The sequence below is a fragment of the Malania oleifera genome, chromosome 1, assembly GCF_029873635.1.
Source record: "Malania oleifera isolate guangnan ecotype guangnan chromosome 1, ASM2987363v1, whole genome shotgun sequence".
Lineage (NCBI taxonomy): Eukaryota > Viridiplantae > Streptophyta > Magnoliopsida > Santalales > Ximeniaceae > Malania > Malania oleifera.
Window position 1 is genome coordinate 135,178,048 of NC_080417.1, and position 13,646 is coordinate 135,191,693.

At 30.4% G+C, this 13,646-nt stretch overlaps 1 protein-coding gene across 1 annotated transcript; it reads right to left on the reverse strand.

Annotated features, from left to right (window-relative positions):
• Positions 1 to 5,947: 5,947 nt before the first annotated feature.
• LOC131150285 (metallothionein-like protein type 3) lies at positions 5,948 to 7,061 on the reverse strand. The gene is made up of 3 exons (XM_058100903.1): positions 6,901 to 7,061; positions 6,476 to 6,523; positions 5,948 to 6,339 (listed from the first exon to the last, which is right to left on the reverse strand). Exons 1-3 carry the CDS (start codon positions 7,044 to 7,046, stop codon positions 6,237 to 6,239), a joined length of 297 nt encoding a protein of 98 aa, XP_057956886.1. The 5' UTR covers positions 7,047 to 7,061; the 3' UTR covers positions 5,948 to 6,236.
• Positions 7,062 to 13,646: the final 6,585 nt, after the last annotated feature.

Consider the following 13,646-nt stretch of genomic DNA (forward strand, 5'->3'; position numbering starts at 1 on the left):
AAATAAAAAGGATAAAATTCATTTTAAAAAATATTTTTTACTACTTTTCAATTGTCATGTACAATAAAAATTTTGTTCTTTTAAAAATAATTATAATACTTTTTATCTTTATTATAAAATTCTTAATTTGTACTTTTATTATTTTGATCATATTTGTTAAATTATTATTTAGTTTAATAATAAAAATGAGTACTTGTTGAATCAAGTTTTTAATTCATTTTAATTTTACAAATTTTAACGAAATAGGTTATCAATTTTGATTTTTAGTCTTTCTTTTCGGTTTTTAATTTTCATTTTTAATTTTAATTTTCATAATTTTTGACAATAACACTAAGTAACCCCTTAGCTATTTTGGTAGGCTATCCTTAGATTCGAAAGTACGATTACACCAATAAAAATTATTAATACAATCGTCATGATTCTTATTATATTACCCTAGGTTCCATCACCAATCAATTTGATTAAAATAACATAAAATGAATAGCAGATCGAATTAAACTCTCTAATTCATTCATCAACATAGGAGCATAAAGATTGCGTATTTCAATTTTGCATCTCAATCAATAATTAAATTGGCCGACAACCTAATATTTATTTAATGTTACTTTGGCTCGATCATATTTATTCAATATTTATTAATTCAATAAATTTTAACCTTTCCCCAATATTTCGTGTCCATACTCTTCTAGCCTTTGCGTCAAACACTATTAGGGTGTCATTTTCACAATAATTCACAATACATGATTGGGCTACTGTGAATGATTTTTCGGTAATTTATTATATCACGGTGTTCTAAAAATTTTAATGATTTTTTTTTGTACATTTTTTAAAAAAAATTAAAAGAAAATTTTGCATTTTTTTTCAAAAACCATATTATTAAATACAGTATCCAATCATGCAACCCATATAACTTTGAAAGTAAAGTTTATTTGTATATTTTATTATGAAGAAATTAATGTGAAAATATATGAGTACATGAATAGTATCCTAGGGGTGAGCATTCGGTTGGTTCATTTAATTAACCGAAAAAATTCGGTTAAAGAATCTCATTTACCGAACCAGACGAAATTTCATATTTAACCGAACTCAAAACCGATCAAACTGAATTTATGTTAAATCGATTAATCGACTTTAACTGATTTAATATTTTAATACATGTAAAAAATATATATATAATAAAAAAAATAAATAAAATTTTAGTATATATAATATATAAAATATTTTAATATAATATATATGTATAATTATTTATTATTAATTTATACTCTTTGGGAACCCAAAAATTGAACCGAAAACTGAAATTCAACGAAAATAAAAATCCAATCGAACCTAATAAATTTTTAACTAAACCGAACCAATTGGATTTATCCAATTTAATTCGATTTTAATCATGCTCATCCCTAATAGTATGAAGATAACTAGATAAACATTCAGGTACTAATGATAATGAGCCCGAACCTCAAACTGTAGAAGAATGTCGATATCGAAATGATTGGCCAAAATGGAAAGAAGCAATATAGGCTGAACTAGACTCATTAGCCAAACGTAAGTTATTTGGACTAGTAGTCCAAACACTTGAGAATGTCAAACCTGTTGGGTATAAATGGATTTTTGTACGTAAAAGAAATGATTTGAATGAAATAGTGAGATATAAGGTGTGTCTTGTAGCACAAGGTTTCTCACAAAGGCTTAGTATAAATTATAATGAGACTTATTCCCCTGTTATGAATGCAATTACTTTCAGATTTCTGATTAGTTTAACGGTTTTTGAAGGACTTGACATTTGCCTCATGGACGTAGTAACAGTTTACTCATATGGCTCATTGGATAATGACATATATATGAAAATCCCTGAAGGATTTAAAATGCCTGAAGCATATAATTCAAAACAACGGCAAGTGTACTCTGTTAAATTACAAAGATCCTTGTATGGACTGAAGCAATCTGGATGAATGCAGTACAATATGGACTGAAGCAATCTGGATGAATGCAGTACAATCATCTAAGTGAATATTTGTTGAAAATTGGATATGAAAATAATCTTATCTGTCATTGTGTTTTTATCAAGAAGATAAATTCTGAATTTGCTATAGTCGTAGTTTATGTTGATGACATAAATATAGTAGGAACTCCAAAAGAGATCTTAATGACTGCTAACTACTTAATGAAAGAATTTGAAATGAAAGATCTCAGGAAGACAAAATTTGTATTGGTTTTCAAGTTGAACATTTCACAAGCGAAATTCTTATTTATCAATCATCTTATGTAGAAAAAATCTTGAAACAATTTTATATGGATACATCTTATCCATTAAACTCCTTGATGGTTGTTTGTTCACTTGATGTGAAAAAGGATTTTTTTTCGTCCTCAAGAAGATGATGATGAAATCCTTGGTCCTGAAGTACCATATCTTAGTGCAATTGGAGCACTCATGTATCTTGCAAATTGCACTAGACCAGATATAGTTTTTGCGGTAAATTTGCTAGTAATGTTTAGTTTTACACCAACTCAGAGACATTGAAATAAAGTAAAACATGTTTTTCGTTATCTCCGCGGCACATCTGATATGAGTTTGTTTTACCCAAAGGGAGTAAAGTTTGCGTTGAAAGGATATGCTGATGCTGGATATCTTTCTGATCCTCATAAAACTAAATCACAAACAGGCTATATTTTTACATGTGGTGATACTGCTATCTCATGGAATCTGTAAAGTAAACGATCATTGTTACCTCTTCAAATCATTAAGAAATATTGGTAGTTCATGAAACAAGACGTGAATGTGTATGATTAATAACTATAATCCAACACATTAAAGGGACAAGTGGATTATCACTAGAGAATGACAAGCCAACGATATTATACGAGGACAATGCAGCATGTATTGCACAAATCAAATGTGGGTACATAAAAGGTGATAGAACTAAACATATTTCACCAAAATTCTTTTACACTCATGAATTTTTGAAGAAATGAGATGTTGACATTTGCAAAATTCGTTCAAGTGACAACTCAATAGATCTATTCACAAAAGTATTGTTAACTTCAATTTTCAAAAAATATGTACATAACATTGTAATGCAACAACTTAAGGATATTTTTTAATTAATTGTATTTTTTAGGAGAAGTATGAATACTGTACTTTTTTTTTTTTTTCCTTTGTTGAGGTTTTATTCCACAAGGTTTTCTTTAGTGAGAGTTTTAACGAGGCATATTCATAGTGTATAGTTATTCAAGGGGAAGTGTTGTAAAATGTGTATATTATACATGTGGATGACTATCTTGAGAATATGTTATAACTTTTGGTATGTCCACATAATGGTTCATTATGGAATTTACCTTTGGGATGCCAATATAATCTTTACCTATATAAGGACATGTTTTACAACAAAAATTGGAAAAAAAAAAAGAAAAAGAAAAAAGATGATTAATAACATCTAATTCCTAAAGAATTTTTATAGTTCCAAATATCTTTACTTTAATTTTTCTCTATATATATATATATATATATATATATATATATATATATATTTACAACAGTGTGTTTTTTTTAGGGTTTTGGGGAGTAGTCTTCTTTTTTCTTTTGGGGAAGAGCGCCGAACAGACGGAAGAACAGCAGCTTGCTGTTGTGTGCAACCTCATGGCCACTCTCTCTCTCTCTCTCTCTCTCTCTCTCTCTCTCTCTCTCTCTCTATTGTTATTTAATTGTTTTATTTTACTTTAATGATATTTTAAAATACCTTGGAGCTCTTTATCAATTTAAGTTTAGCTTATTATTTTACATTAATATCGATTTAAATATCTTGTTGGAGGTTTTTTTTATTAGTTCAAAGTTTAGTTATTTCTATTTAAAATTTTAGTTTGGGTTTATTTTTGTTATCAAGTTCACCAAGTTTTTTTTTTTTTTTTAATCTTAGTTTCATTGTTAAGTTGAGTTATTTTATTGTCTCTCTCTCTCTCTCTCTCTCTCTCTTGTTCTCTTGTTACTTTAATTAATTAGTTTGTTTAAATTTTAAGGTCATTTTAGTATTTAATGGAACTTAATATTGTTGGGTTAATTTTCATTTAAGTTCAGTTAATGTGGATTTAATCTGTTTAAGTACTTGGTTGAGTTTAAGACTTTGTTAAGTTAGTTTATTTTTGCTTAAGACTTTATTTATGTTGAGTTCATTTTTGTTTAAAGACTTTGTTTAGGTGTAGTTTATTTTTGTTTAGACCCGTGTTTAAGTTCATTTCATTGTTAAGTGCCTTTAAGAGATTAATGAAGTATTTTGTCTTAGTTCGTTATTTAAATATTTAAAGAGTTGGTTAATTTGCTTATTTGATTTCATTATCGTTTATTTGGATGGTTGAATGAATTATACTGGATTAGGCATAGTTGTTTGGTTTGTTTAATTTTCTAGTAGTTATTTTACTGTTTAAGCATGTTATGCTTTTTGTTTAGGTTCGCTTTGTTTTAATTTCGTCACGAATTCTCAAAAACCCTAGAAATTTGAATCTGAACCATGTTTAGTAAATGGTTTTTTTTTTTTTCTCTCCTTTTTATTTTAACACGAGTTTGAAATTAATCTGCATTCCTCGAGGAGACGATCTGACCATCTAGGCTAATTATTACACGACATAATTTTTTATATTTGGGATAACCTTTGTGCTACTCATTTTAGAGTGAGTCACTTTTATCATAGTATTTAACAAGGAAAGGAAATATAAAAGAAAATGAGTTTTTTTTTTTTTCCTTTTTTTTTTTCAAATAAAATCCTTAATTCAAATTTATCTAAACATATAGGGAGAGATGAAGATGTTTTTGGTCAAAAGGATTAAAGACAAAGGAATATAGTGGTGAAATAGTTGTCTTTTGTGATTTTGGATTCCAAACTAAATGTAAATGGATGTCCCTCGGGGAGGGGGCATGTGTAAAAGAGTTGTTCCTTAAAGGGCTCGTGACTCGTCAATACTAAATGAGTCAAACTTACGTGCGAGCTACTCGCACTTGACTTGTCCCTTAATTCGACTCTACTCGATGCTATTCGAGTTCGAGTTGAGTTCGAACAACTCGAGTACTTTAACAAGTCAAGTTTGAACTCAATAACAATACTCGAGTTGAGTTTCGAAGCTAATCGAGCTTTTTTATTTATTATTTTTATATTGTATGTATAATATATATTTTATAAATATATTTAATATTATATGTAAATTATATATATATATTTATATATGTATTTAATAATGATTTATAATCGAATTGAATTTGAGTTTCATGAACTTATAGTTGAATTCGAGTTTAACAATTATGAAATCGATCGAACTTGACTCGAGTGTCGAGTTCAACATTTTCGAGTTGAGTCAAGTTGAGTTTGAGTAATTTATTGTATCAACTTGATTCAACTCGAATATACCTCTGCTCATTAACTCGAAGTTGAGGGAATAATGATTCTTTGCAGTATTTCGGAGATAAATTATGTAATATTTAACAATAATGGCCCTTCTTGTTATGCATCCCGGTGTAGGCTTCGAATGATATGTATAGACAAGGAAAAGAACAAAAGAAAAACAATTATTGACCCTCACCCATATGATTTAGGTAAATGCATCTTCTAATAAAGATCGTTGTTCAAAGCTTAAAGATATATCTTTCATTTTCCTTCTCTTAATTTGAATAATTTTTTTTAATATTTATTATAAATAAGAAAGAAAGCAACCTTGCTTTTAAAATCAAGTGAATAAGATTTATCAGAAATCTTCTTTTGAATGGACAAACTATTTTTTTTTCTCTTGGTAGAATGCCTGTATACGACCCTCGTCTAAGGGCTGGTTCGAAACCTAGCCTGAGTCATATGCTCGAGTGATATCAAAAGTTAAAATGTTCAAAACTATATCTATATCGCTTATATAATAAATCCAAACATACTAATTAAACTTTAAAAGGATGAAAGGAAAATTTGCCAAGTTATTAAGTAAAAGTGAAATATATATATTCAAATCAAGGAGTGTCGCATAGACAAATTAAGATTAGTACTTAAGACACTCAAATTTCACACCCCACACGTAGAAATCACCAGCTAGCTGGCTAGCTCACACACACTCAAATGAAGAACTTATTTATTCCAACATAGACATAGACCACCACAAGTAGGACTACATAGACGACACTCCCCCCCCAAATTCTTAATTATTTAATTATCCATTATTATGCTTCCTAATTAATAGTGTAAATGCTTTTGGATCCATCCGTCGTTAGATCAGTGACCGCAGGTGCAATTCACGTAGGTGCAGGCCGCCCCGCACTTGCACTTCCCGTCGTTCTCCGCCGCCGGGACCTCCATCACCACCGTCTCCACGTAGCTGCATCCATCCATCCATATATATATATATATATATATATATATATATATATATATATATATACATCCAAATTAATTCATTAAACCAGCCCATCCAGATTTTTAATTTTATTAATAATTAATGGATGTGTACATACCTCTTCTCAGTTTCAACAATGTCAGCTGTGTAGCTGCTTCCTTTCTTCCTGCAATTCCGAAAAATATGTCATTAATTTCAATATTTATTTTGAACCATACATCGGACACAAATCGTATAATGATCTCTTAATCAATTTTTCCTTTGATTCGTTTCAGAATTTCGAAGTTTCGTCTGTCTTAGTTTGAAATTGGAAAGAAATATTTTTCAAAAATAATCCTTTATTCCATCCTTAAGAAAAATGAACAAAATTAGTAATCAAAATTTGAAACTTAAATTTAAATTTATCAAAATATTAAAAAACATGGATATGATTTTATATTCCATTTTCTACAAATAAGCACATAGCCAGGTACAAATTTAATTTAGGTTTAAAGTGAAATTTAAAGCTTGTCAAAATAACTTAGGTTATATGTATATACTTACACGCACTGGCTCTTGTCGGCGCAGTCGCAGTTGCCGCAGGTGTTCGACATGGCTACCGTTAACGGACGAAGTTGGCCGGCGTCGGCGAGTAATTCAATTGGTAGGCTGATGTATGATTGTGTGTTAAGTGGATGATGGATTTGCATGCGCTGCGCGTGGTATTTATAGGGACGGAGAGAGGGGCGTGGGGCCCAACGGATATGGGCCGATGTGGGACCCACAAAGCATGCGAGGAGCACACGCGAACAGCCCAGCCACGCTCCAAAAGGAGCATCTTGATAATGGCGGTGAGGCCCACAGGGCTTGCCTTCCCTTTCTCTCTTCCTCTCCCGTCAACTTCCTCCGCCCATCCTCTCTCTCTCTCTCTCTCTCTCTCTATTTATTTTTAACTTAATCTTCCTTTATTATTTCAAAAAATTTCAATTTTTTTATTAAATCACATATTTTGTAAATAATTTTTAATTAAATTAAAATTAATTGATTGTATAAATTTAAAGTATAATTGAAAAAATATCTATAAAATTTCAAAAAAAATTAAATAAAAAGGATAAAATTCATTTTAAAAAATATTTTTTACTACTTTTCAATTGTCATGTACAATAAAAATTTTGTTCTTTTAAAAATAATTATAATACTTTTTATCTTTATTATAAAATTCTTAATTTGTACTTTTATTATTTTGATCATATTTGTTAAATTATTATTTAGTTTAATAATAAAAATGAGTACTTGTTGAATCAAGTTTTTAATTCATTTTAATTTTACAAATTTTAACGAAATAGGTTATCAATTTTGATTTTTAGTCTTTCTTTTCGGTTTTTAATTTTCATTTTTAATTTTAATTTTCATAATTTTTGACAATAACACTAAGTAACCCCTTAGCTATTTTGGTAGGCTATCCTTAGATTCGAAAGTACGATTACACCAATAAAAATTATTAATACAATCGTCATGATTCTTATTATATTACCCTAGGTTCCATCACCAATCAATTTGATTAAAATAACATAAAATGAATAGCAGATCGAATTAAACTCTCTAATTCATTCATCAACATAGGAGCATAAAGATTGCGTATTTCAATTTTGCATCTCAATCAATAATTAAATTGGCCGACAACCTAATATTTATTTAATGTTACTTTGGCTCGATCATATTTATTCAATATTTATTAATTCAATAAATTTTAACCTTTCCCCAATATTTCGTGTCCATACTCTTCTAGCCTTTGCGTCAAACACTATTAGGGTGTCATTTTCACAATAATTCACAATACATGATTGGGCTACTGTGAATGATTTTTCGGTAATTTATTATATCACGGTGTTCTAAAAATTTTAATGATTTTTTTTTGTACATTTTTTAAAAAAATTAAAAGAAAATTTTGCATTTTTTTCAAAAACCATATTATTAAATACAGTATCCAATCATGCAACCCATATAACTTTGAAAGTAAAGTTTATTTGTATATTTTATTATGAAGAAATTAATGTGAAAATATATGAGTACATGAATAGTATCCTAGGGGTGAGCATTCGGTTGGTTCATTTAATTAACCGAAAAAATTCGGTTAAAGAATCTCATTTACCGAACCAGACGAAATTTCATATTTAACCGAACTCAAAACCGATCAAACTGAATTTATGTTAAATCGATTAATCGACTTTAACTGATTTAATATTTTAATACATGTAAAAAATATATATATAATAAAAAAAATAAATAAAATTTTAGTATATATAATATATAAAATATTTTAATATAATATATATGTATAATTATTTATTATTAATTTATACTCTTTGGGAACCCAAAAATTGAACCGAAAACTGAAATTCAACGAAAATAAAAATCCAATCGAACCTAATAAATTTTTAACTAAACCGAACCAATTGGATTTATCCAATTTAATTCGATTTTAATCATGCTCATCCCTAATAGTATGAAGATAACTAGATAAACATTCAGGTACTATTAATGAACTTGACATTTGATTCGCACGATGTACATAATGATATCAAATACATGAGAAAAGGGGAGGATTGGATTCTGCAAAAGCAATACATTAAAAAGCTATTCTCTCGCCGTAATGGGAATTTCATTCCCTTTCTAATGTATCATCCTCCAACAAACATCAAAAGATTACTCCTTTTTTAATATATCACATTTGACAGTTAAAACACATCCCTGTCTCATTTTAAAGCATATATTCAAACTACCATCTATAATTTTAAAATAACGAAGAAGCATCAGGAGTTCAATTTTAGATAGATATGCTCATGAAACCAGCGATACCTATGAATGGTGAGAGTTTACTCTGTGAGCTAGCGGAAATCGTGGATGGTGAGAGTTCGCTTTGTGAGCCAGTGGAGATCGTGAATGGAGTCGGGTTGACCGAACGTCCAACTAATGTACAGAAGTCGTGTCAGCATCCGGATTTTACCCTGATCAACGAGACCTAAGGGCGGAGGACGCTGATCCGTAAGTTTGGTGCTGCACTAGGGGGTTCGAATGGCTCGTTGGTGGTTGAAATTTATATGTAATAAAAAAAAAAATGAAATAAGAGATGGATTAACTTATATTGTATAATTCAAACCCGATCTTATTATCAGAAAATAATTATATGCATAGAAATACTATTTTATTTTCGAACCATTCTATTTTAAATTATAACTCAAGACTCATCGATTAAGTTATTTTAAAAAGAGTTTGATTTCATAAAACAAGAGATGTGTTAACTTATATCGTTTTAATTTAAATTTCATCCCTCTATATTTGGAAATGCTTTAAATTTGAATTTGTATTGGATTTATAATATTAAATTATATTAAATTTTTTTAAAATTTACCCTAAATTTAAATTTTAGATTTAAAATTTATACTCTTTTAAAAAATTTTAAGCTCCAAAAATACGGCATCTAAATTATTGGCTTAATTGGGTACAGTATTAAAAAAAAAGGCACGCCAATCAAGGAAGCTACAAGTGCTGACTTGGCGGATAATGCACCCAAAGTCTACGCACGCACATTGGGGTGTGTGCCACCGCCCATCAACAAAAGCACTGAAGGTGAAAGTTTTCATATTGAAATTTTAATTTTTAACAACTAAAATGCCCAATAAATATCACAAAAATAATGAAATTTATATAAAAATTTTAGAAAAAAAAATACTGATCTTGACATTTTTAATTGATTTAAATTAATGAAAAGACAGTAACTTTCTCCTAAATTATAAAAATTTTAAAATTTTAATAAAATGCCATAAACTTACCTTAAAATTTATCAAAAAATACAAATTTTTTTCAGAGACATGTCTTTTTTATGAGATACAAAAAAAAAAACAAAATAAAACTTGTATATTTTTGGTAAACTTCATCGTAGGTTTTAAAATTCTTGAAATTTTATGAGAAACCATTGAAATTTTTGAAACATCATCTTTTTGTCTAAAATTTACTTCATATAACCATCATGTATTTTATCACAATTTCACATAGGATATCTACTAGAAAGACTTTAAACTTGAAATTAATAAATTAAAACCGAGGTTTGCTAAAAAGATAAAGATCTCGTTTTAAAGAATTTACCTTTTTATAAAATACAGATTGTGATTTGTATCTTTTTGATAAATCTCAAGAGGAGTCGGTTGTCTTTTTATCAAAGTTTATTCATCCTAAAATAAATAAAATTTCATTGGAGTTAGATTGAGGCTGTTTATAACAAAATGTGTTTTATGGGGTCATGAATTTAAGAATGGACCCACAAGCAGAGCTCCTTTGGTGGCCTATGTCTGTTGGTGCCAAAGCTGTTTCAAATCTGTTTTCCCAAACAAAGCGTAACCTTTCGTTCTCCTTTTCTTTCTATCCACGGAAAATTAATGGTCAGCTCAATCCCCTGCTCTTCCTCTTCCAAACAAGTTAGCCTCAAAGTTTTGAACAATCATTGATTGCCCGAGAAAAATCTGAGCGAGTCCTTTCTATTTTTTCTTATTTGTTTCTAAGGAAGGAGTAGCTTTGAATTAGTTCCATACTATAGGTACTCCTTTTTATGCTTTGATGTCATCTCTATGAGCCGAATGGTCTCAAGACCATCCCTTACTGAAGCTTGAAGACTACGTTTGTGACAAATCAATGGCCTCCTATCATATTCCTTGCCCTTCTTTTCACTTTCCCGTTTGCAGTTTGCACCTATCGATTTTCTCTTTTCTCTGTCTCCGCAGAATAATGATCCTCCCCCATCCAATCTAAAGCGCTTTGCAACAATGGTCAGATGATTTATAAGGAGGTCCTACTAAGCAGTATCTAATGTAGAAAGATAATACAATGAAAAATGAAATTTTTTAATTTATTTTTCTTTCCTTTTGCGTGTAGGTGTTTAACCCACAGTTAACATCTTGCGAGCCAAGTCATGGAGTCGCAATGAACTGGGCAGAGGGTCCCCCCTCCGTGATCTCACACATCCTGAACTGAAAGCTATTCCCACTGGACAATTCCAGACTTGGATTATGACCCTGTTTGATTATGAAAACATAGAGAAGCCTGACCAAGCTAAAGCTGACCTCCCATTCCCATAATCATCTTATTTGGTATTCTGAGGCTCCTGTGCCTTATCCTTTTCTGAAATCAATAGAAATCACAAATAATATATAGGAGTCCCACCACTTCATGTGCTATCTCGTAGCATATATTATCACTTAAATATATTTTAAGGTTCTAAATCATGAGGGCCAAAAAGACTATCCGTAAGTATGTGAAAATTACAACGGAAGCTGCCCTAGCTTGTAGAGTGGATTTCCAACTTAAATCAGTTGAAGATGCCCTTGGCCTCTCTGCAAATAATGGCGCTAAACCTCATGCCAACTGAGACCGATGAAGGAAAGAAGGGGGTTAATTTGAAAAAAAATGCAGTGGAAAATATGATCTGCAGCATAAAACTGGTCATCAGTGGGAAAGGGAGGAAAGCAGCCAAAAAAGAATATATCACAGAAACAAAACTGTGGTTTAAAACCTGAAGGTGCCTGAAAAGCAACATACTAGCTTGCACACTAATATTGCACAACATCCTGAAGGCAATTTGTTTTCTTTACCAGCTGCCCCACTTTGTTCTCCCTGGGAAGCCATTTAAATTAACATGTACAGCTTCTTGATCGGAATCTGCATGTAAAAACAAAACAAATTGATTGTAATAGTAGTAGTAGAAGCAGCGCGCGCGCGCGTGTGTGTATATATATATATAACAATAACAAAATCAAGCCTTAGTTCTACTAAGTGGGGTCGGTTATATAAATTTTTTTTCGCCAATTTATGCGATCATGGATATATATATATATATATATATATGTGTGTGTGTGTGTGTGTGTGTGTGTGTATAACGACCTGCTTAATTTACTACATAATCAACCATATTATATACTCTGACACCATTAATTTATAACATAACAAAGTCAACCCGAACCCGTGGGTAACGGGGACAAACCTGTCATAGACAGCAGACACCTACGCAACAGTAAATATAAATATCATTCACCCAATCATAGAATACAATACCAGAGTTACCTACATTCTACCATATTTCTGTATATATATATACAATCCTAAAAACATCAAAAGATAAAACCAGGATCCTACATAAAAAACCTACTGACCCTCATTCAAAAACTCACTCTCCTAGTGGGATAGTAAAAACTGCCTCAATGGCACGAAGTTCGGTCCACCTGTCTTTCTGGATTTCCTGAAATGGTTTAAGTTGGGGTAAGACACCTCTCAGTAAGGGAAATAAACTAAATACAGTTGTATGATAACATGAATATTTACGTGTTATAATAAATATACAGTACATATTACATGTATAAAAACACTGATAAGATTATAGCTAAATAAACATACAATTTCATAATTATACTAAATCATACTGTATCTCACTGTTCATAAAATCATCTGATATAACTAGTAGTTCTGAAATTTACCCAGGATGAATAGCTAACCGATGTAATGTATTACCCCCCATGACGGGTTGTGCAGCCCGAAGGCGGGCCTTCGGGACCCAACAATGGCTGGGCGACCACTGTCAAGTAAAAAATGTTTGTAAGTACGATGGACTCACCACACCCTGGTTCGGAATGCCAAGTAGATGTCTATAACTCTACCCTAAAAGTCACATCGATTATCCATCTCCCACCTCCTCTACTGGCAGGGGTAGTTAGCACAAGTCTGAACTAAATTGAACTGTATAGTTACGGTACCGTGCTCCTGATAATTGATATGAACTATCATCTAGGTTCTAATAGCATATAGTACATGATAATATACTATTTTAATATAAATATATTGATAACATTTTTTGAATTCTGTCATAACATAAATAATCACGACCTTACACCGGATACATACATAACTGAGGCCTTGCACCGAATAACATACATAACTGCGGCCTTGTGCCGGTTATCAATCACGACCTTGTGCCGAACATTTCATAAATACTGAACTGAACAAATGTACTGTTTATCATATATTTTGAAACCATACTTCTTTATTTTATTATGTTATTCCTGAAAATAACTGCAAACATGTTTTTTCTATAAATCTGACTTAACATAGTATAATATACGTTAAATAATATTCATGCCACATAAACTGAATAAAACATGAAATCTGTTCTAAAATTCCATTTTCTGACAGTTATACTAAAAATATATACTCCTGTGTAATAATAGTATTTTCCCAAATATACATTTTTCCCAAACATACCCATA